The 22622-nt window shown below is 39.2% G+C and overlaps 1 protein-coding gene and 1 non-coding gene across 45 annotated transcripts in view; one reads left to right on the forward strand and one right to left on the reverse strand.

Moving 5' to 3' along the window:
• AKAP13 (A-kinase anchoring protein 13) overlaps positions 1–22622 on the forward strand; it is a 351999-nt gene that overhangs the window by 256842 nt on the left and 72535 nt on the right. For 25 of the 44 annotated variants that reach the window (XM_005560406.5, XM_015453327.4, XM_015453326.4 and 22 more), the window contains exons 11-15: positions 6709–7079; positions 8004–8057; positions 11849–11914; positions 14055–14247; positions 19500–19608. In XM_005560406.5, coding sequence (XP_005560463.3) covers positions 6709–7079; positions 8004–8057; positions 11849–11914; positions 14055–14247; positions 19500–19608 — 793 coding nt within the window. The remainder of the gene's footprint in view (positions 1–6708; positions 7080–8003; positions 8058–11848; positions 11915–14054; positions 14248–19499; positions 19609–22622) is intronic. The other 19 variants (XM_015453330.4, XM_073996635.1, XM_073996637.1 and 16 more) reach the window with 2 other exon arrangements.
• LOC123574770 (U6 spliceosomal RNA) lies at positions 2522–2627 on the reverse strand. The gene has a single exon (XR_006699970.1). It is a non-coding gene; the product is annotated as a U6 spliceosomal RNA (small nuclear RNA).

Here is a 22622-nt window from a genome sequence, read left to right on the forward strand (position 1 = left end):
ACCAAAGTAGCCTGTGACCAGGGGAGGTTTTGCAATAAACGTTTGCTCTAGCATTAATGAAACCAAGGGCTGACTTACAAAAAGGAGAGAGATAAACTAATATTGACAGGATACTTACTGTACAGTAGGTACTGAACTAAATTTTTAAAATATTTGATCTCAGTTTGTTGCCCATCAACCCTGACGAGTAGGTGGTTTTATGCTCTTAAGGAAATAGAGGCACTGATGGGTAAAGAAATGTATCCAAAATTATTTAGTAGGTGAGCAGCCAGCTTGAGGTTTGCATCTAGGCCTGACTCTAAAATCCATTCATTTTTTGTTTTATTCTCAACCTCTCCAAACCTGCCCTAATAGCCAGTGATTAAATAAAAGTGTGGCACTGGCAGATAGGCCATCAGCTGCTTCCTTAAAAGTCGTCCTCAGGGGTAATCCACAGAGGGTGCTATGCAAAATATCAAAATGTATTGCAGTTTGTTCCCAGGTTCTAACCCTCTTCTCCTTCTCTAAAAAATAATCTGTAGGCAAGAGATTGCAACATCTTTTTCTGTGAACCATGAGTGGTACATGACGTCACTTCCTTCAGCCATTTGTGTGACTCTGGCCTCACAGAGGTCTTTAACAGCCCGTAATGTTTGCTGTGACCTTTTCACCTTAACCCTGTCTTTCCATTCAGTATACCTCCTGGTAAATGACTCTTTAGTGAGTGTTATGAGCTTCATGTTTATTCTCATGAATATGTGTGAGTTCCTAAGATCTTTAATCAACAGCATAAAATTTAGATTTTGTTTCTAAAGTGAAAAGAAATCCTAGGATTCTTTTTGGCACTAGCTAAGAGAGAAAGTACGAATATAAAATATAATGATCTAGGCCACTCTACTATCCAAAAGGGTAATTAAAGTCTACAGGAAATATTAACAGTTGCTGCCTCTCTTCCCAAAGAGAGGTAAATCAAAGCCCTTCCATGTATTTTTTTTCTCCAGGTTAGTTAGAAGATGTATCTACAATTGATTTTTTAAAAATCAAAATGAATTATGTAAGATACAAAACCTAAAGGGAACATCCTTCTTTCATGTGTTGTAGTTTTTCTCAGGTCCTTGATCCCCAAGCCAAAATTACTTTAAAAAAAACCCAAAAAACCTTTTTGAGATAAAAGTAAATGTAAGCCAGGCACACTGGTTCACACTTGTAATCCCAACACTTTGGGAGGCTGAAGTGAAAGGACTGCTTGAGTCCAGGAGATTGAGACCAGCCTGGGCAACATAGTGAGAACCTGTCTCTACTAAAAAATTTAAAAATTAGCCAGGCATGGTGGCACACGTCTGTAGTCCCAGCTACTTGGGAGGCAGAGGCGAGAGGATCACTTGGACCTTAAAGTTCAATGCTGCAATGAGCTGTGATTGTGCAACTGCACTCCAGCCTGGGCAACAGAGCGAGACGCTGTCTTAAAAATAAATAAAAGTAAATGTATTTACAGAATCTTAATTAAGAAAACTACAATTGCAGCTGGGCGTGGTGGCTTATGCCTGTAATCCCAGCACTTTGAGAGGCCGAGGCAGGCGGATCACTGGCGGTCAGGAGTTCGAGACCAGCCTGGCCAACATGGCGAAACCCCATCTCTACCAAAAATACAAAAATTAGCTGGACGTGGTGGCAGGCATCTGTAATCCCAGCTACTCGGGAGGCTAAGGCAGAAGAATTGCTTGAACCTGGGAGGTAGAGGTTGCAGTGAGCTGAGATCGTGCCACTGTACTCCAGCCTGGGCAACAGAGTGATATTCCCATCTCAAAAAAAAAAAAAGAAAGAAAACTACAATTGCCTATGCACAAGTGCTGAAATTATTACAAATTTAAAACTGTGAACCAGTGGTAATGCTTGTAATCAGGTACTTTTCTTAAAATATTGAACATAAATGGATTAAATGGTTGGCATGTGTTAGGTGTTTAAAATGTGAGCTGTTCTTTTCCAAGGTCCATGTAGAGTGCCTTGTGTATTATTATAAATAATAATAATAAATATTTGGGAATAAATGGAGATTAAAGGACTAGTATATTGGCAGTATTAAGCATGATTTCTTCAAGTATAGTAATAAGATATAAAGTATGCAGCAGTTTTTGTAGTTCTATGTATATAATGTTTATACCTCTGTATGCACTTATGTGTCCATACCTGTATAATGTAACTCTGGCTGAGAAAGCCAGTCAGGCATTTTCCCCAACATTTTATTAAGAAAATATTGAAGCATATAGAACATTTGGAGAATTGTACAGTGAACACCCATATACCCACTACTTAGATCCTACAATTAACTTTTAATTGTATTTGCTCTGTTATGTAACTATATATCTGTCCATCCTTCTGTCCACCCAGTTTGCCTAAATTCTCAGTGTTCAGATATCAATATACTTCACCTCTGAACACTTAGAATTCAATATTTGTTTATAGGCTGATTGGGTTTTTTGGTAAAATTTACATACAGTGAAATGTACAATCTTGAGGGTACCAGTCAGTGACTTTTAAAAAAAAATTTAATGACCGCTTCACGAATGTGTGCATCATCCTTGCACAGAGGCCATGCTAATCTTCTGTGCATCGTCGCAATTTAGTATATGTGCTATCAAAGTGAGCACCCATCGGTGACTTTTGATAGAAGCCTTCATTCACCTTTGTACCCAGCCTGCAGCAGGATACAGACTATAAGCATTGCTTTGGAGTTGCCTCATGTCTTTTGGGGCAACAGCTGTCTTAATTGTTTTCCCACCACAGATTAGTTTTCTGTTTCAGAACTTCGTATAAATGGAATCTAAATAATATCATTTCTCTTGAGTAAATACCTAGGATTCGAATTGTTAGATTATATGGTAGGTATAGGTTTAATTTGCTATGAAACAGATCTTTTCCCAAGTGGTTGTACCATTTTACATTTTCACCAGTGATGTTTTGTTTTCCTTTTTCAAGTAATAACCACCAATTCATAGTAAGAGCTGCATAGTGCAGTAAAAATACTGAGTATAAGAATATTATTCTGTGTGAACTTTATTCTTACCAGATGCACGAGACTGTAGAAATCATGTAGTTTCAGTGAGATCAGAGTTAAAAGCACGTATTAGGAAGAAAGGCTTTGTGTTGAGAATATATTCTAGACAGAGCTCTTTGTTTTTAAAATATGTATAAATAGGCCACCAAAGATTTTCCCACCTTATTTTAATGAGTCTCAAAAGGGTAGATGGTTGCTTTATAAACTTCAGATTGGTAAAGTGCCAGAGAGATAGCAGACCTTTTTTTTCCTTTTTTTCTTTTTTTTTTTTTTTGAGACGGAGTCTCGCTCCATCACCCAGGCTGGAGTGCAGTGGCCGGATCTCAGCTCACTGCAAGCTCCGCCTCCTGGGTTCACGCCATTCTCCTGCCTCAGCCTCCCGAGTAGCTGGGACTACAGGCGCCCGCCACTTCGCCCGGCTAGTTTTTTGTATTTTTTTTTTAGTAGAGATGGGGTTTCACCATGTTAGTCAGAATGGTCTCGATCTCCTGACCTTGTGATCCGCCCGTCTCGGCCTCCCAAAGTGCTGGGATTACAGGCTTGAGCCACCGCGCCCGGCCAGCAGACCTTTTTTTTCAAGGCAAAATCCTTCCAAGATTAGATGCCAGTGAAGAAGCACCTATACAACTGTCTGTGAGTTATTTCCAAACTGAGAAGAGCTAACTTGTAAGAAGGCTATATGACAAATTAATAAATGGAAACTTTAACTCAAAATTTTTGTTTGCTTTGAAGCCTTTCTTGTGTGTTTTAGAGCAGGCTTTTTACACATTTTGCTTTATTGATGTTCATTCTGTTTGTCCCTTGATATTATTTTGAGAATTAGACATTTAGGCAGCTAAGGGTGAGTATATTAGCTTCTTAGGGCTGCTGTAACAAATTACTGGAAGCGGGGTGGCTGTAAACAACAGGAATGTACTTGGTCCCACTTCTGAAGGCTGGGGATCCTAATCACTGTGTCAGTGGGGCTGCTTTCCTTCTGTAGGCTCTGAGAGAAAATGGCCTCTCTCCTAGTCTCTGGTGCTTGTTCACAGTCCTTGGTGTTCCTTGGGTTGTAGATGCTGCACTCTAATCTCTTCCTCTGTCTTCACGTGGTATTCTCTCCTGTGTGTCTTTTTGTGTCTCTTCTCCTCTTGCAAGGACACCATTCATATTGGATCTGGGGACATTTTGGATCCACCCTACTCCAGTATAACCTCATCTTAACTAATTATATCTGCAAAGACCCTCTTTCCAAATAAGGTCACATTCTGAGAAGGACATGTATCTGAGGAGGACACTGTTCAACCCAGTACAGTGAGAAAGCCGAGACATTCACGAGACCATTTACATTGTCCTTGTCCATGGAGAGTTGCTCCGTGAATAGGACCCCTTTAGGAAGCCCCCGAGTCCCTCACTCACTTTAAAAGCATACTCAGTTGTTTCATTTTAAAATAATACCTACCACAATTTAGAATTTACTTGGTGAACCATAGTTTTATTTTACAGAGGGACCCAGTGAAGGTACTTCTCTGATACTGACTTTGATGTCTTGTTCTTACAGGATTTTAAAAAGATGATTGAGATACCAGAATAGGGCAGTTTGAGTTGAAATCAGCCTGGGTTCAAATCTTGACTCTGCTGCTCATGCCTGAGTCCATTGGAAAATCTGGGCCTCAGTTTGACCTGTCTGGTGATCCCCATGCATCTTCTCTCTCATTCACATCTCATACATTACTTAAAAAACAATCTAGGAAACTGGATTCCACAGAACTAGAAAAAGAAAGCCTTCTTATTAGCTTGTGAGATCAAGCCCAAAAGGTAGAAAGGGTGCTTTTAGAAGGTGGTGTGCTTTTGAACTATTACGTCAAACCTTTAAAAAGAGTCTCCTTATAGTATAGAGCTTGTTTTCTATTCCAAAGCCGAAAGATTTTCATAATTTTTTTCTTTCTTGAAGAACCGTAAATTTTACCCTTAATTAAAACATTGAGTAGACTAATTAGGAAAATATTGTGAAAAAGGGAAAAAGAATTACAAAATGCCCTTCCCTGTTCCCTGCCCCCATCCCATAAGAGTGCAAAATAGCTATTAAGACAGTGCCCACATCTTAAGTATGATCAAGCATCTCTTAGACACTTCTTTTGGTCTTTTGGGTACCATGAAGCTCATCTTTCCCTCACCCATCAAATTCTGTGTTCTGGTATCTCCCTCCCTTGCTCCCTTTCAGGTTCAAAAGATTTTCCTGTCTCAGTCTCCCCAGTAGCTGGGATTACAGGCGTGAGCCACCCCGCCTGGCCACTGGTATGTTTCGACAAGTAGAAAATGTCAGGCTACTAGAACAAAGTTACACAGAACCTGTTAGGCAGAGGTTAGCCAGGAAAGAGCGTCATCACTTTATCAAAGGCCTCATTGCCAGGACTGATTATTTAATGTATGATTTGGCCTCATAACACTCAGCCGGTTCTCAGTGAAATGAGAAAAATGTATAGCTTTCATCCATTTAGATATTTGTAAAAGTACTTATGCATTTGTGGCAAACTTTAGGTGGGGTCATAAGCTATTCCACATTTTTCAGAAGGCCACTAAAAACAACCACAGACTTGCTTTTGGAATGTTAATTTCAGCACATTATTATTGCAGCCAAGCAGACTGCTTTGTTCAGTTAAAGCTTGTAAAAAAAAAATTAAATCTAACACATTATGAATTTAGTTTTCATATACAAAAAAACCCAGAGACAAATGGATTCCCTTTATTGCAGTTGGTGATATTGACTGAAAGAACTAACATAAATTTGATCTTTTTCCTCTTAAAGAAAGAAAAAAAATGGGATGGTCACAGTGGCTCAAACCTTTATCCCAGCACTTTGGGAAGCCAAGGCAAGAGGATTGCTTGATCCCAGGAGTTCAAGACCATCCTGGGCAACATGGTGAAACCCTGTGTCTAAAAGAAATACGCACAAAAAATTAGCTGAACATGCTGGCACTTGCTTCTAGTTCCAGCTACTCAGGAGGCTGAGGTGGGAGGATCGCTTGTGTCCAGGAGGTCAAGGCTGCAGTAAGCCATGATATCACCATTGCACTCCAGCCTGAGTGACACAGTGAGACCCTGTCTCAAATTGGAAAAGAAAAGAAAAGAAAGAAAAAATGATCTACTTCTAGTCTAGTACCTCTAGTAAAAGGTATAAAGAGGATAGACCTAGGCCAGGTGGGATGGCTCACACCTGTAATCCCAGAGGGAGGCTGAGGTGGGTAGATCACTTGAAGTCAGGAGTTAGAGACCAGCCTGGCCAGCATGGTGAAACCCTGTCTCTACTAAAACTACAAAAATTAGCCAGGTGTGGTGGTGCATGCCTGTAATTCCAGCTACTTGGGAGGCTGAAGCAGGATAATCTCTTGAATCCGGAAGGCAGAGGTTGTGGTGAGCTGAGATGGAGCCACCGTACTCCAGTCTGGGCAACAGAGTGAGACTCTGTCTCAAAAACAAACAGAAAGAGGATAGATCTAGACTGTTTCTTTTCTGGAGTCCGGGGAGATTTGAATCCAACTGTGATCATCCTATTAAAAAAACAAGTCTCTGAGGCCAATCATGATCTTGCCTGCCTGGAGCCCACTGAGAAGCCATTAGCTTGATCTAGAATAACTGAGGCTATCTGATTGGCCCTGCTGGCTTCAACCATATGTGCTTTCTCTCCATTACAGCCAGAGGAAGAGCAGTTGACCTGTGATATCACCGGATCCAGTTCATCCACCGATGACACGGCTTCACTGGACCAACATTCTTCTCATGGCAGTGATGTGTCTCTCTCCCAGATTTTAAAGCCAAACAGGTCAAGAGATCGGCAAAGCCTTGATGGATTCTACAGCCATGGGATGGGAGCTGAGGGTCGAGAAAGTGAGAGTGAGCCTGCTGACCCAGGCGACGTGGAAGAGGAGGAGATGGACAGTATCACTGAAGTGCCTGCAAACTGCTCTGTCCTGAGGAGCTCCATGCGCTCTCTTTCCCCCTTCCGGAGGCACAGCTGGGGGCCTGGGAAAAATGCAGCCAGCGATGCAGAAATGAACCACCGGAGGTGAGATGGGAGGCAGTTTGTTTAGTGTCTCAGTGTGTGCTTGCTTTTGAGAAGCTTCTGATTTGTGTTATTGTTGGTAAAAGAATTTAGGAGACCCCATAGTATAGAAGAAAGAATATAGGCTTTGGAATCAGGAAAATCTGTGTTCAGACCCCAGCTCCATAATTTACCATGTAAATGACCTTGGGCAAGTCACCTGACCCCTCTAAGCTTTAATTTTCTCATCTGTAAAATACCTTCATTATTATTTTTAATAATACAGTGAAATGTGATTGTCATATAGTGAGTGTTTAGTAAATGGGAACGTTTATTCTTACCACATTAATGAAACTTATGAATGATAAAATATTGGAGGCAGTAGTTTCATGTCAGCTTTGAATTAAGAAACAAACATGAAGTCTTACAGTCAGTCTAGTACTGAACTGAGACTAGAACTCTACTTATTTTCATCCTGCATAATGTCATGAGATCTCCTGTTTGAATTTATTGCTGAGGCTTATCTAGGACCATTGTCCTAATACCTCTGAAGATAATGGAATGAGAGTGAGATTTTAATCAGTTTGACTAATTCTTCTAGTGTTACCTGCATGTAGTATAACCTGAATTTTAAAGTGTTAAGAAAAACCCCTTTAAAGCTTTGAGTAGTAATTTTTTTCTGATTCTTTAATAATTTAATAAACTTCATAACTTTTGCCATCTGATTAACTCCTTGGAGCAAGGGGAGGAGCAAAGTAGCCCTCCACAGAAATTGTCAGTCCCTTTTTGTCCTGATGTTTTTCTTATTCCACATTCCTTCATTCTCTTCCCTGTGCCATTTCTCTTTGAGCAGTGTCTCTCTCCCCAGTGTGGTGTCTGTATGTTTCATGCATTTGTATCCCATTTTGTTTCATCTGCAACACTGACCTCTTCACCATTCATTTTCAGTTCAATGCGAGCTCTTGGGGATGTTGTCAGGAGACCTCCCATTCATAGGAGAAGGTACAGAGTTCGTTAACTTGATGGACTAACCATGTCACCTCTGAGCGTATACTAACAAGCATCTCATTCTGCTTAATCCATGATCGGACCATCTACTTTTAAGTAATGTCCCATCTAATTCAGGCAAATAAAATATAGGTACTTATTAATTGCCAATGTCCATTTTATATGAAATGGTTTCTTTAATTGAAGTTTTATCCTATTTTATCTTTTATAAAAATTATTTTTAATTTTTTCAATCTTGTGCTCATTGGTGTTCAGATGACTGTGATAATAGGGTCTCACCCAGCTTTCTCTAGAAGAGTTCAAAGAATTGTCTATGTCGTACCTATTTAATGGACCCTGGGGAGTACTATTTTTTTCTTCTCCACAAAAGAAAAACCAGGAATGTGTGTGTGCTTGTATATAGGCCCTGAAATATTGTCAACACATTCTTTAATAATGTAATGAAAGACTTTATTACTAGGCCACCTGGCATTTTCCATTCCATTGTGGATGTAGTCATTTCTTAAAGCAAATCAGAGGTATAAGTTCAACTCTTGGCCTTTGAATTCCTTAATTAGTATTTGTCAGGTAATATTTTGAAGCTAAAAATAAATGATTTTTAAGCTGAGAAGTAATTTCTAGTCAGATTGCTAATTTGCTTCAAATTTTGCATTGGATTTTCTTTAGAAGTCATTAGTGACCTTTTCTTCCATTGTTTAGAAAAACGTTTAGAAGTCCAAAAATTAGGGTTATATTACTGCCAGTGTCTCGTATTAGGAGACATTTGTAAAGAAGTATTTTTAACTATTAGCTGAACCTGTTTTTTGGGAAGTAGGTGAATAGTGATCTTTCCGACTTTGTCTTTTCCAAGTGGATGCTTTGTTTAATTCCAGATTTTAGGCAAGAAATTGAGCTTAAATTCAAATGTTCTCATGAATTTCAGATAATCAATGATTCCTATGAAATTGTTCTTCCAGAAAATAAGTTGTTAAACAAGTTTTAACCCCATCTCTACTAAATGCTTTTCCGTAGAAGGTTCTTTGGAGGTACATTTGTCTGGGTCTTTATTAAAGCTTTTCAATATGTGCTTATTAAAAACAGGCACTTGATGACAAAGTGGGAGACGACAGATTGCTGGATGCAGTCCGAGTTAGTGTATAGATGTGCCTGTCGTCAACAACTCCAGCCAGTTTCATCCCTAGTGAAACTTACTTTTGTAGGAAGAATGTAATGTATAATTTAAAATTTTGTAAAATTGAAACATTACAACAAGTATTATAAGGCAGGGGGAGGGACATTTGTTTTTTTTTTAATCTAGAACTTTCCAAATCTCAAAGCCAAAGAACTGCTAAATATTACCCCTACTAATTGAGGAAATGACGATGCTTTCAAAAATACCCTTAATTATGAAAGGAGTTTTCTGTTACCAGAAAGGGCAGACATTGTAGACCATCTGCAGCTTCCTTCCTGGTTCTTTAGAAAAGCTGTTACATCTTGGCTGAGCACGGTGGCTCACGCCTGTAATCCCAGCACTTTGGGAGGCTGAGCCAGATGGATTGCTTGAGCCCAGGAGTTTGAGACCAGCCTGGGAAACATGGTGAAACCTCATCTCTACTAAAAGCACAAAAATTAGCCAGGTGTGGTGACACGCACCTGCAATCCCAGCTACTCAGGAGGCTGAGGCAGGAGAATTGCTTGAACCCGGGAGGCAGAGGTTACAGTGAGCTGAGATCATGCCACTGCACTCCAGCCTGGGTGACAGAATGAGTCTGAGTCTCAAAAAAAAAAAAAAAAAAAAGCTATTATGTTTGTCTTCCTGCCTCCCTATCGTTTTTCATTCTCTTCATGTTAAATCTCTTCACGGTATTCCACATCATTGTCATATCCTGAAAGTAAAGAAACATTTAAATCTGTAGAAGGAGATTATTTTTAAAAATGATGGTTTGGCAGTGTATGTTCAGTTACTGATTTGCCACATTCCTGTTTCTAAAAAAAGAAGTTGGATATTTAGGTAAAAATATGCCTGTTTATTAACTGGCGATTTAAAATTTAATAATGTCGAAGAACGGACTTCTGAGTCTTATGTGTGTTTGTAAAATATATATCTTCTCCTCACACAAGTAAATTGTGTCAGTGTCATCCCACTTACCAGAACAGTGAAGTGTCTCCACTGTATTTTTACTTTCTGCTTCTGCACTTGTAAGCTTTATACCACTAATTTAATCTGATTTAAAATGCTTTATACTATTTAGTTTTAAATGATATGGTAAAGATTTTTTTAAAGAGCCATAGGAGTAGCTCTTACATCCTCCCACCATTTTCCTTGTCTCCTTTCTCCAGCCAAAAACCCCACTTGACAACAAAACAAAGTTATTAGATATATCCAACAAAACAAAGTTATTAGATATATCTAATTTTTTTGGTGCCAGGCCTTCCCATCTGCAAGATTCTGGAGGGAGCCAAGTGGTTTTATTGTTGTCCACAAGCTCTGCTTTTATCTCTTCTCAGAAAACAAAAGCACATCACCTAGAACTTTATGGCCCAGGTAGCAGGGTATTTTTTAAATGATAGTTTTTGTTAATAAAAATCCTGACGTTTCTATGCAGTTTCCTTTATAGAGCACACAATATTTTGAATTGATTATTGTTTTAGCTAGTGGTGTTTACTTAGCATTTCCAACCCCACATTTTCTGTCCCTGCTACTTGAGAATAGACACCCCTACTGGGATATTCAAGGAAGTAGATGATCAGATGGATTTTTTTTTTTTTAATCTGAAAAACGGATACAAACTTAAAATTTAAAAGATACATTTCTAACTTAGTGCCATAGAATTCCTTTTTAAAAAATTTTTATTATTGGCCAGGTGCAGTGGCTCAAGCCTGTAATCCCAGCACTTTGGGAGACTGAGGTGGGTGGATCACTTGAGATCAGGAGTTCAAGACCAGCCTCACCAACATGATGAAACCCCATCTCTACTGAAAAAAAAAAAACAACAAAATTAGCTGGGTGTGGTGGCGCATGCCTGTAATCCCAGCTACTCAGGAGGCTGAGGCAGGAGAATCACTTGAACCCGGGAGACAGAGGTTGCGGTGAGCCAGGATCGCACCATTACACTCCAGCCTGGGCAACAAGAGTGAAACTCCATCTTGGGGGGGAGTTTTCATTATCATTAAAATATAAGCAAATATTTAATCAGTGTTATATGCTTTATCTTTAACATAGTAGCCTAGTGAGTAGGGTTTGAAGATGGATGCCAGTGTTGACTAAGTATCTTATGCAAAATCTATTAATTGGTTTGGTTGGATCTATAATGGAAACACATGAAAAAAAAAAAAAAACTGATGACTTCATGAGTCCACCAAAGCACAGTTTGTCACTGTCTCTTTTAAAAAGTCTAGGGTTAGCGATACTGTGGTAAGGGTGATGTGGGAGTATGGGATGTACTGAGAGATTATTCCCAATGATGGAGTTTGAAACACCTCTCATGTCTGAAGAGTGAGCCATAGGTAGTTGCCACGGGTTCACTAGAAGGAATGTTTGGGTTTCAGGTTGAACTGGTGATAATGTAAAGAACCCACAGTCTTTTCCACAGTGCTATATAGACAAGAATAAAACATTTTTAAGTTTCTATGGTTTTTATTCTAGCCTTTTTAAAAATTGTCAGTGTTACATTCCTAAATTTTTTGTTGAACAAATAAATTCGTCTGTCTCTTAACTATGCCCTTCGTTTTTAAACCTAGTAACTCCATCCCTGTTTCCTCTTTTCTCCCTGCATTTCTGTTTCTGTCTTTGATGTCATCCCCAGTATGAGCTGGTGCCCCTCTGGTGTGCAGTACTCTGCTGGCCTAAGTGCTGATCTTAATTACAGAAGGTATGATATTGTTATGTGTCCAGCCACCAAATGGGGAACCATAAAATATGCCATCAGGGCTTTTGGCTTGGAGCTGGCTTCTGTGTGGCTGGGATGCATATGGCCAGCCTGCTTTGTCTGTGAGCACAGCGTTTCATTGCCTCTGCTATGGGTGTCACTAACTCAACTGAGGGGATACAGCCTAAGAGTCAGGTGATGCATCCTCTATGTCTCAAATGGCCATAGATTTGATGTTTTCTGCACAGATTTATCTCTCTCTGTCTTGGCCTGTCTTGATTTTCAGATCCTAGAAATTCTTGGATCCTGAATAAAACAATCAAAGAACCAAGGCAGCTAATAAGATGTACTGATTTCTATTATGCTTCTAAATCCACCAATCTGTGTAGATTCCAAATTCGGAGACTCCTCGTCGTTTCATATTCTTGTCTCAACTGAACAGCCAGATTTGATTACTAAAACATTTTCAGGATTAACTTTTGCAATAAGCATAGATCTGGTTTTCTTAGGCTTTTCAAGTAATTTCTTCTTCACTTAGCCCCTCTTCTTATCCCTGGTATTGAAAATGAGTTTTACAGGCCAGGTGTGATGGCTCACACCTGTAATCCTAGTACTTTGGGAGGCTCAAGTGGGCAGATTACCTGAGGTCAGGCATTTGAGACCCGCCTGACCAACATGGTGAAACCCTGTCTCTACTAAAAATACAAAAATTAGCCAGACACAGTAGCAGGTACCTGTAATCTCAGCTACTTGGGAGGCTGAGGCAGGAGAACCACTTGAACCCAGGAGATGGAGGTAGCAGTGAGCCAAGATGAGGCCACTGCACTCCAGCCGGGGCAACAGAGGGAGGCTCTGTCTCAAAAAAAAAAAAAAAAAAAAAAAAAAAAAAAAAAGGAAAAGAAAGAAAATGAGGTTTACAGAGACATTTACTTGTAGTCAGTCATGATTTCTATTATATTGAAGTAAGAAAAACATATCCCTTGTTTAATTTACCTACTAGAGAAAATAGAGATATATATGGCTTCATTTCATAATAAGTGATTTACAAAACCAAAATAAATAAATAAATAAAAAATTTAAAAAGCAAATACAAGTCCTGGACTGGTAGGTATGAACTTAATTGTAGCAATTTTCTGTACAGTTTTCCTTGAGTGGAGATAACTGAGTAGCTTTAGTATACCTTCCAGTTGAATTCCAGCTCATTGTTAGCTGAGAACATCGTCAGCTACAGCTATGTTTTGAGATCTTGGTTATTTTAAAGACGTTTCCGCTGCAGTTGTAACAGATGTGAATTATTCTAGTTAGTAACCCAAGGAGGTTAAATCACTAACCTGTCTCTGTAGCCTTCTGCTTACTGAAAATGCTTTTCATTCTGCAAACCACAGAATCTTTCTTGGAGGAATCCTCTTTAAAATGCCAAATCCTGATTGCCTTTGTTCCCTTTACCAATATCCAGGCAAAAAGTTACAGCTCTTTCTACTATTAGACCTGGTTGCTTTTTCAGCATTTGTTCATTAAGGTGTTATATGTGCCTGTTGCAACTAACAATTCTCGGGAAGTCTGTCAGCAGTTGTTTGGCCAGGTGTGCATAGAATAGATGGTAACACTCATGAGTAACACTTGGGTTTTCTGGGGTGAAAGCATACCTGTAAAATTATAAAGGTCAACTTGAACGTAAAATTATAAAGGTCCATTTAATGGACATAAGGGCAAGTTACCCAGTTTGCCTTCTGAAAGTTACTTAAGCTCATATTTTCTCTGTGAGATTTAATTACTTGGCATTAGTACAGTTAGATTCACAAAGATTAATTAGATCAAGGAAAAACATTTATAAAGTATCCGATAACTATGGTCTGTCTGTATAGTATATTGAAAAATATCTGAGAAGTGATCTTAGGTGGTTCAACATTTGGATAAATTTAATGGGGTAAGAAAATCTAAGTGCAGTATTCTTTCTCAGTATTCCAAGATCTGTGGAGGAAAGGTAGGTGGTATTCTTTGTGCTATGCCCTTTTAGACAGTTTTGCTAGCTGACATAGAAATAATACATGAACAAGGGAGATACACCCAAAGGGATTTTGTGTCCTCCTCTGTTTTTGAGACCCAGAAATAGAATGAATTAACTTTTGTGCCCTGTGTTCAGTTTCAGTCTAGAAGGCTTGACAGGAGGAGCTGGTGTCGGAAACAAGCCATCCTCATCTCTAGAAGTAAGCTCTGCAAATGCCAAAGAGCTCAGACACCCATTCGGTGATGAGGAACGGGTTGACTCTTTGGTGTCACTTTCGGAAGAGGATCTGGAGTCAGGCCAGAGAGAGCATAGGATGTTTGATCAGCAGGTAAGTCTTAAATATGTCTAATTTGGAAAAAATGTATTTCACAAAATATGAACATAGAAGGCAAGGCTTCTGGTAGTATAAGGCTAGTAGCTATGATTACTTACCCATTTTATGATATACTTAATCTAGCACTAAACCAAGTTTTTAGCACTTAATTAAAAAGGGCCAGGCATGGTGGCTCATGACTATAATCCCAGTGCTTTGGGAGGTTGAGGCAGGAGGATCACTTGAGCCCAGAAAACTCAAGACCAGCCTGGGCAACATAGCAAGACCCCCATCTCTACAAAAATTTAAAAATTAGCTGGACATGGTGGCTTGTGCCTGAAGGCTGAGATAGGAGGATTACTTGAGACCAGGAGTTTAAGGCTGCATTGAGCCGTGATTGCACCGCTGCACTCCAGCCTGGGTGAAAGAGCGAGACTCTGTCTCTAAAAAGAAAAAAGAAAAAAAATAAATAAAGAATGCCATTAATCTGCATAGATTTAAATATTCCATCAAGGCACACTTTTTAAAATTAGGAAAGTATCCAGGATATTAAATTGAGTTTTTCCTTCTTATCTGAGACCGTCTTTTACCATCTCAATAGTAAAATGAATCTTGAAATATGCTACATATCGTTATTAATTTTCCCAATTCTCTAAAACATACCCCAAGTTTCTCCTTTGTAGGAAAAAAAACTTTCTTACTATACCTTCCAGGAAATGTCTGTTGATTCTCTCTCCTTCCCTTCCCTACTAGAATTCTTTTTTTTTTTTTTAATACTTTAAGTTATAGGGTACATGTGCACAACATGGATGTCTGTTACATAGGTATACATGTGCCATGTTGGTTTGCTGCACCCATTAACTCATTATTTACATTAAGTATTTCTCCTAATGCTATCCCTCCCCCAGTCCCCTACCCCACGACAGGCCCCGGTGTGTGATGTTCCCTGCCCTGTGTCCAGGTGTTCTCATTGTTCCATTCCCACCTGAGTGAGAACATGCAGTTTGGTTTTCTGTCCTTGTGATAGTTTGCTCAGAATGATGGTTTCCAGCTTCATCCATGTCCCTGCAAAGGACATGAACTCATCATTTTTTATGGCTGCATAGTATTCTATGGTGTATATGTGCCACATTTACTTAATCCAGTCTGTCATTGATGGACATTTGGGTTGGTTCCAAGTCTTTGCTATTGTTAACAGTGCCGCAGTAAGCATACGTGTGCATGTGTCTTTATAGTAGCATGATTTATAGTCCTTTGGGTATATACCCAGTAATGGGATTGCTGGGTCAAATGGTATTTCTAGTTCTAGATCCTTGAGGAATTGCCACACTATCTTCCACAATGGTTGAACTAGTTTACACTCCCACCAACAGTGTAAAAGCGTTCCTATCTTTCCACATCCTCTCCAGCATCTGTTGTTTCCTGACTTTTTAGTGATCAGCATTCTAACTGGTATAAGATGGTATCTCATTGTGGTTTTGATTTGCATTTCTCTGATGACCAGTGATGATGAGCATTTTTTCATATGTCTGTTGGCTGTATAAATGTCTTCTTTTGAGAAGTGTCTGTTCATATCCTTTGCCCACTTTTTGATGGGATTGTTTGTTTTTTTCTTGTAAATTTGTTTAAGTTCTTTGTAGATTCTGGATATTTGTCCAGATCTTTTGTCAGATGGGTAGATTGCAAAAATTTTCTCCCATTCTATGGGTTGCCTGTTTACTCTGATGCCTACCAGAATTCTTAAGAGAGTATCTATGCTCCCTGCCTTCTCTTTTTAAAATTTTATTTGTTTATTTACTTATTTAGAGACAGGGTCTCACTCTGTCACCCAGACTGGAGTGCAGTGTTGCCATCACAGGTCACTGCAGCTTCAACTTCCCCAGTTCAAGTGATCCTTCTGCCTCAGTCTCCCAAAGCGCTGGGATTGCAGGTCTGAGCCACTGCTCCTGGCCCTTGCCTTCTCTTTATCACCACCTAATCATATCTTAATTTCTGCTGCTATCACTCTCTTGAAACTCCTGTCTTGAAGGTCATGGATTTCCTTGTCAGCCAAATCAAAGTGACTTCTTAGTTCTCATCTTCTGGGTGTCCTCATTATCACTTACCACTTTTGACAATCCCTTGGGAAGGTTTTGAGAATTTGAATGATAGGCTTTTATAGCATTGTACCTTACTGCAAGTCTTTTCTCTTCCTCTTGGGCCAGGAGACTTTGATTAATTTATGAAAGCATTCTGGGATACATCTTATTTCCTCCAAATGAAACATTTATAATTAAAAAAAAAAAAACCCTTTTGGAATAGATGACTGGAGTTTGGGGCAAAAATCTAATAATACATTTCTAATTAAACAAAAATGTTGACAACCTCTTCCTTGATTTGCTGAGTAGGACTTTGTGTAGAAGTTTAATTTTTTATTGTATCCTACTACAAGGCACTAACATGACCAAATATAAACTTGACACTGAAGGATTATCTTAGTAATTATTGTAGCACTTATGCTTGTGTGAGACCAGACGAATAAAGAGATTTAGGCATAATGAAAATCAGTTGAAGAGTAAATTTTGCCCCTTTAAAAATTTTTTCTACTTGTTCTGATACTTCAGAAAGAGAAAAAATAAGAATATGAAGAATATGCTTGTTGAAGCAAGTGATTTAGATTTACTCAGCCTAACAGTAACAGAAAAAAGAAGGAAAAAATAGGAACAATTCTTGGGTGGCTACTGAGCACAGCTTTGCTAACGGTAAATAAACCAGTGAACAAAATCTTTAAAATAAAGTGAATTTCAAATGTATAGAATCCTTTGGAAATCATGTGCAAGGTAAGGTAAAATACCAAAATTGTGGATTTGTAAACAATCATAGATCAAGACCCATATATCCCTTCAGATTCAGCTCAAGCTCATTTAAATGGCTTGCCTAAGGTGGTGTAAGTGGCTATTAGCTAAACAGTATTAAACTCAGAGTTCCTGGCTGTTAATTTCACTGCTTCTTTCCAGGTTTTGGAGTAGGTGAATTTTAATGAGGAAATAAGAATGATTTAATTTTCTTAATATTGTTTATTTTCTGAGATGGATGTTTCCAGGAATTTGACAGATAACCCTGCATTTTAGTAAGACATTACTACCACTGATGTGTTTCTAAAAATGGACTGTCTTTCTGAAGCGGACTTTCTGATTCAGTCTTTCTAGATTAAGTTGTTGTTTTAGTGCCTTGTTATGCTTAGCCTTCCTGGAATCTCTACTTAGCCATAGTTTTTATCTTGTATGGAACCTCAGAGTGGGTATTTGAGCTGCTTGTATCATTCTGATCTGGATGAGTTGCCTGCAGCCAACTTCCTGTTAAAAGTCTCTGCTGAGGTCATTTTTTCACTGAGGTCATTTTTTAGACCTCACAGTTGTATTTGAAACATAGCAACTGTTTACCTCAGCTGCCATGGTTACACATGAAACAAGCTCTAAATAATCAGAAGTCTGGCCTAATTGAGTCAAGTTCATGCTAGTAACGGATTTTTCATTGCTTCTCTTTCAACATGTGTGAGTCATAAGGAGGCAGATTTCATTCTGTGAAGGGAAGGGATTAATGATAAAGTCAGTTAACAATTGGAATGGGCTCTTTTTTTTTGTTTTTTTTGTTTTTGTTTTTGAGACAGAGTCTCGCTCTGTAGCTGAGGCTAGAGTGCAGTGGCGCGATCTCGACCTCGGCTCACTGCAAGCTTCGCCTCCCGGGTTCACGCCATTCTCCTGCCTCAGCCTCCTGAGTAGCTGGGACTACAGGCACCCGCCACCGCATCCAGCTAATTTTTTTGTATTTTTAGTAGAGACGGGGTTTCACCGTGGTCTCCATCTCCTGACCTCACGATCTGCCCACCTCGGCCTCCCAAAGTGCTGGGATTACAAGCGTGTGCCACCGCGCCCGGCCAGGAATGGGCTCTTATCACCAGAAGTGTGCTAGTGGACACTAGACAACTGTCTTTCAGGGATATTGTACCAGGAACTTCTACAGGTGGTTGGATTACATGGTCTCAAAGCTGCTGTGAATTTACTGAGAGTTAAATTGTCAAATTTCAGTTACCTTTATGTTCATGTAGAATCAGTATCATCTTAGAAGAGGATAGGGAAGAGATTTAGGCTTCTTTCCAGATACATTGTTGCTTTGTTTGTGACCTTAAAACTCTTTACTTGAATCTCAATATTCCAATTATTTAAAACCAGAGGCCAGGCCTGGCGGTTCACGCCTATAATACCAGCATTTTGGGAGGCTGAGGCGGGCGGATCAGTTGAGCTCAGGGGTTTAAGACCAGTCTGGCCAACATGGTGAAACCCTGTCTCTACCAAAAATACAAAAAATTAGCTGGGCGTGGTGGTGTGCGCCTGTAATCCCAGCTACTCAGGAGGCTGAGGCGGGAGAATCACTTGAACCCGGGAGGCGGACATTGCAGTGAGCCGAGATCATGCCACTGCACTCCAGCCTGGGCCACAGAGTGAGACTCTGTCTCAAAAATAAAAATAGGCTGGGTGTGGTGGCTCACGCCTGTAATCCCAACACTTTAGGAGGCCAAGGTGGGCGGATCACAAGGTCAGGAGTTTGAGACCTGCCTGACCAACATGGTGAAACCCCATCTCTACTAAAAATACAAAAATTAGCTGAGTATGGTGGTGCACACCTGTAATCCCAGCTACTCAGGAGGCTGAGGCAGGAGAATCGTTTGAACTGGTAGGCGGAAGTTGCAGTGAGTCAAGATTATGCCATCAGCCAGGGTGACAGAGTGAGACTCTGTCTAAAAAAGTAATAATAATAAATAAAGTAAAATCAGAATACTGTTACCAATATTCTACTATATCTGTATGAAGGAGTATTTAGATTTTCAAAGAACAAGTATTGTAGGTAGTTTGATATTTCCAATGAAATTATTTTTATGTGATTATGCATCCAGTAGATATTTATTAAGTACTTACTAAGTTTGAAACATTGTTAGGTGCTATGAGGGATACAGAACCACTGTAAAGAATGGATACTCTAATGATCCCCATTTTACAGATGAGAAAACTAAGCCTCAGAAAAGCTAAGTAACTTTTCTGAAATTGAGCAGCTGTTAAGTAGCAGGAGCAGACTTTAACCTATGTCTGTCTGACCACAAGGCCTGTGCTCTCACCCCCTTCTGTACTGCCTTATTTTACTATGTAGGTCTAATTATAAGGTTTTATGCTTACCTAGAAATATGAGAGCATATGCTTACATAACCTGTTCTTTACTCTTTTACTTCACAGATATGTCACAGATCTAAGCAGCAGGGATTTAATTACTGTACATCCGCCATTTCCTCTCCATTGACAAAATCCATCTCATTAATGACAATCAGCCATCCTGGATTGGACAGTGAGTATACTACTTTTTAAAAAAATTAAATATATTAAATCTTAACCACTGTTCCTATTATTTTTCTCACTTTAAGGCCTAATAACATTACCTGCGAAAATTTGCTTGCTGCTGCTTTGAATGAATGGCTTAGCACTTAAACAGAAAAGGTGACATAGAGTTCATCATGAGATCTTCCTCCTTTTGCTACCTAAAAATATCCATAATACATTAAGTTTATTGTATTTGTGGGCACTTTTTTTTTGTTTTTTGTTTTTTGTTTTGAGATGGAGTCCCGCTCTTTTGCCCAGGCTGGAGAGCAGTGGTGCGATCTTGGCTCACTGCAAGCTCCACCTCCTGGGTTCATTCCATTCTCCTGCCTCAGTAGCTGGTACTACAGGCGCCCACCACCACGCCCAACTAATTTTTTGTATTTTTAGTAGAGACAGGGTTTCACCTTGTTAGCCAGGATGGTCTCAATCTCCTGACCTCGTGATCCGCCCCTCTTGACCTCCCAAAGTGCTGGGATTACAGGTGTGAGCTACCGCGCCCAGCCAGACACAGTTTTTAAACATTTTTTATTTTGAAGTAATTTTAGACTTGAAAAATAGTTATAAATAATGTTCACTGGGGAAAAAAAATTGCAAAAATAGTACAAAGTATTCCCATGTATTCTTCACTTCTAGTCTTCAAATGTTAGAATACTTGTTTCACCAGCCTCTCCCCCTCTCTTTGTCACTCCCCTTAAAGATTTTTTCTGAAACATTTGAGAGAGTAAGTTGTATCCGTAACACTCCTTCACCTCTAATTTAGTGTATATTTCCTAAAAACAAAGATATTCTTTTATATTACCATAGTATATGAGTACCATATACGGGCCTTCTCTGGCTACTGAGTGCTAGCATTAGTATATAAGAGTACCTTATACTCTTATATACTATGATAATACTATATTACCATAGTATAATTATCCAAATCAGGAAATTAATGTCAATAAAATTATGTTATCTAATATGCACACCTTATTCAGATTTCAAATTTTCTCACTTATTTCTGGGTCCAAGATTCAGTCTAAGAGCATATATTGAATTAAGTTGTCATGTCTCTTTAGACCTCTTTAATCTAAAAAGTTCCTCAGTTGATCCCTGTCTTTCATGAATTTGTCAGTGGAGAAAACTGGCACAGTAACTGACCTGAGCTTTTCAACAATGTCAAGCTCAAGAAGGACAAAGCAAGACTGAGACAGAGATTTAGTTTTGTGAGGGCCAGTAGGATTACATCTGAAAGGGGTTAGTGGACCTGTATGCAGGTTCAGATCAACTGGCGATGGAAGTTATGTAGAGCTGTCATGGCACCCATAAGCACAGGGCCTTGCAATGCTCAGAAACATACTTGGATTGGATCAGTGTTGTTTTGTCACAAAGCAACTTGTTCTTTGAGAAGCCTCATTTTTTATTTTTTAAATGTTGATTTTTTTATGAGTAGTTGCTGTGTGGGATCTGGATATAAAGATTAAATTCTCATCAAAGAGGGAGTGAGTGATACATTATGTTCTTTGCTGAAAGAGCATGTGTCTTGGAGGCTGAAGCCAAGGAAATAAACACATTCTCCTGGTGTTTCTGGGGTTTCCTCATTATTCCCTGATATAATTCAGTTTAAGAGTTGAGAAGCAGATGCCCTGTATTTATGGGATGTTCCATCTCACTTCATGACTTACTGGAATCCTAATTTTTAAAATTTTCACAGTGGAATTAAGACATAATGGATGATTCTAGCCAGACATGGTGACACGTGCCTGTAGTACGGCTGCTTCAGAGGCTGAGGCAGGAGGATCATGAGCCCAGGAGGTCAAGGCTGCAGTGAGCTGTGATGGCACGACTGCATTCCAGCCTGGGTGATAGAGTGAGACACTGCCTCAAAAAAAAAAGAGAGAGAGAGAAAGACATAATGGATGATTCTGTTAAATTTTTTCTTGTTTTCATGTGATTAATATTTCAAGTACAAATCTAGCCTACTTGACAAAAGGTGTCTAATGAAGACTTATTTTCAAAGATGTGTCCCCCAGAACTGTGACAGAAATAGCTTTTCCTGTTTTTGCTTGTTTTGATTTTTTTTTTAATTTGGCTTTGAGTTAGAGGTTTGGCTTGTATAGAATGGAAATTACAATTGAATAGTTTGCAGTGAATTTGATAAGCCAGAATGCTAGCACTCAGTAGCCAGAAAAGGCCAGGAAGGCTCTCTAAGTGAGACATTTCAGCTCAGTGTGCCCTCCTTCTGTGACCAGCAAGCATCATGACATAGAGGATATTGTACTTCTACAGCAACAGATACCTAGTACCAACAGAATGTGTCCCAAAGAGAGACCTTTTTCCTATATTTTGTGACCCACTTTCTTTCCTTGTGGATGAAACACTTCATTATTTTTCCTTCACAAAGCAAGGTGCTTTTGGACTGTGTTTTCAGTTGCTATCCAAACACTATAAATAATACAGCTAACTCCCAAAAGCACTATTCTAGAGGTTCTGACACACAGAGCTTTTCTTCCCATTGCTGATAATTTTTCTGCTCAACTCACCTAGGGAACCTGATTTCAGTAGTAGACTACTGTCAAAAGTAGGGCTTCAAGCAAGAGTTTACACCTTTCATCCAAATATAATACCCTCATTCTGATTTGTAGTGTGCATTTCATGCAGACTGGAATGATAGCTAGCCCCACATACCTTTCTAATACCATATGCTGCAACAGAAGGACCCATCAACCTTAATGTCACTGTTTCTCCTTAGTTCCTCCTATATACAATTAAAAATAGTTTCCCAACTGTATTTGTTATTCTACACTAGAAACATAATACATCATTTTGGAAATGTTAAAATTCTGACTGAAGAGAAGACTAAAACTTGTGTTAAAGTGTGTGTGGTATGCCTTAAGCATCGGGATAACTGGATATTTCATAATTTGCTCCAGACTCAAGTGTTCAATTCCAAATCACTTAAATACTTAGCATGATTCATCTATGGTCATATTCTCCCTAACT

The sequence above is a fragment of the Macaca fascicularis genome, chromosome 7 (genome assembly GCF_037993035.2).
Source record: "Macaca fascicularis isolate 582-1 chromosome 7, T2T-MFA8v1.1".
NCBI lineage: Eukaryota > Metazoa > Chordata > Mammalia > Primates > Cercopithecidae > Macaca > Macaca fascicularis.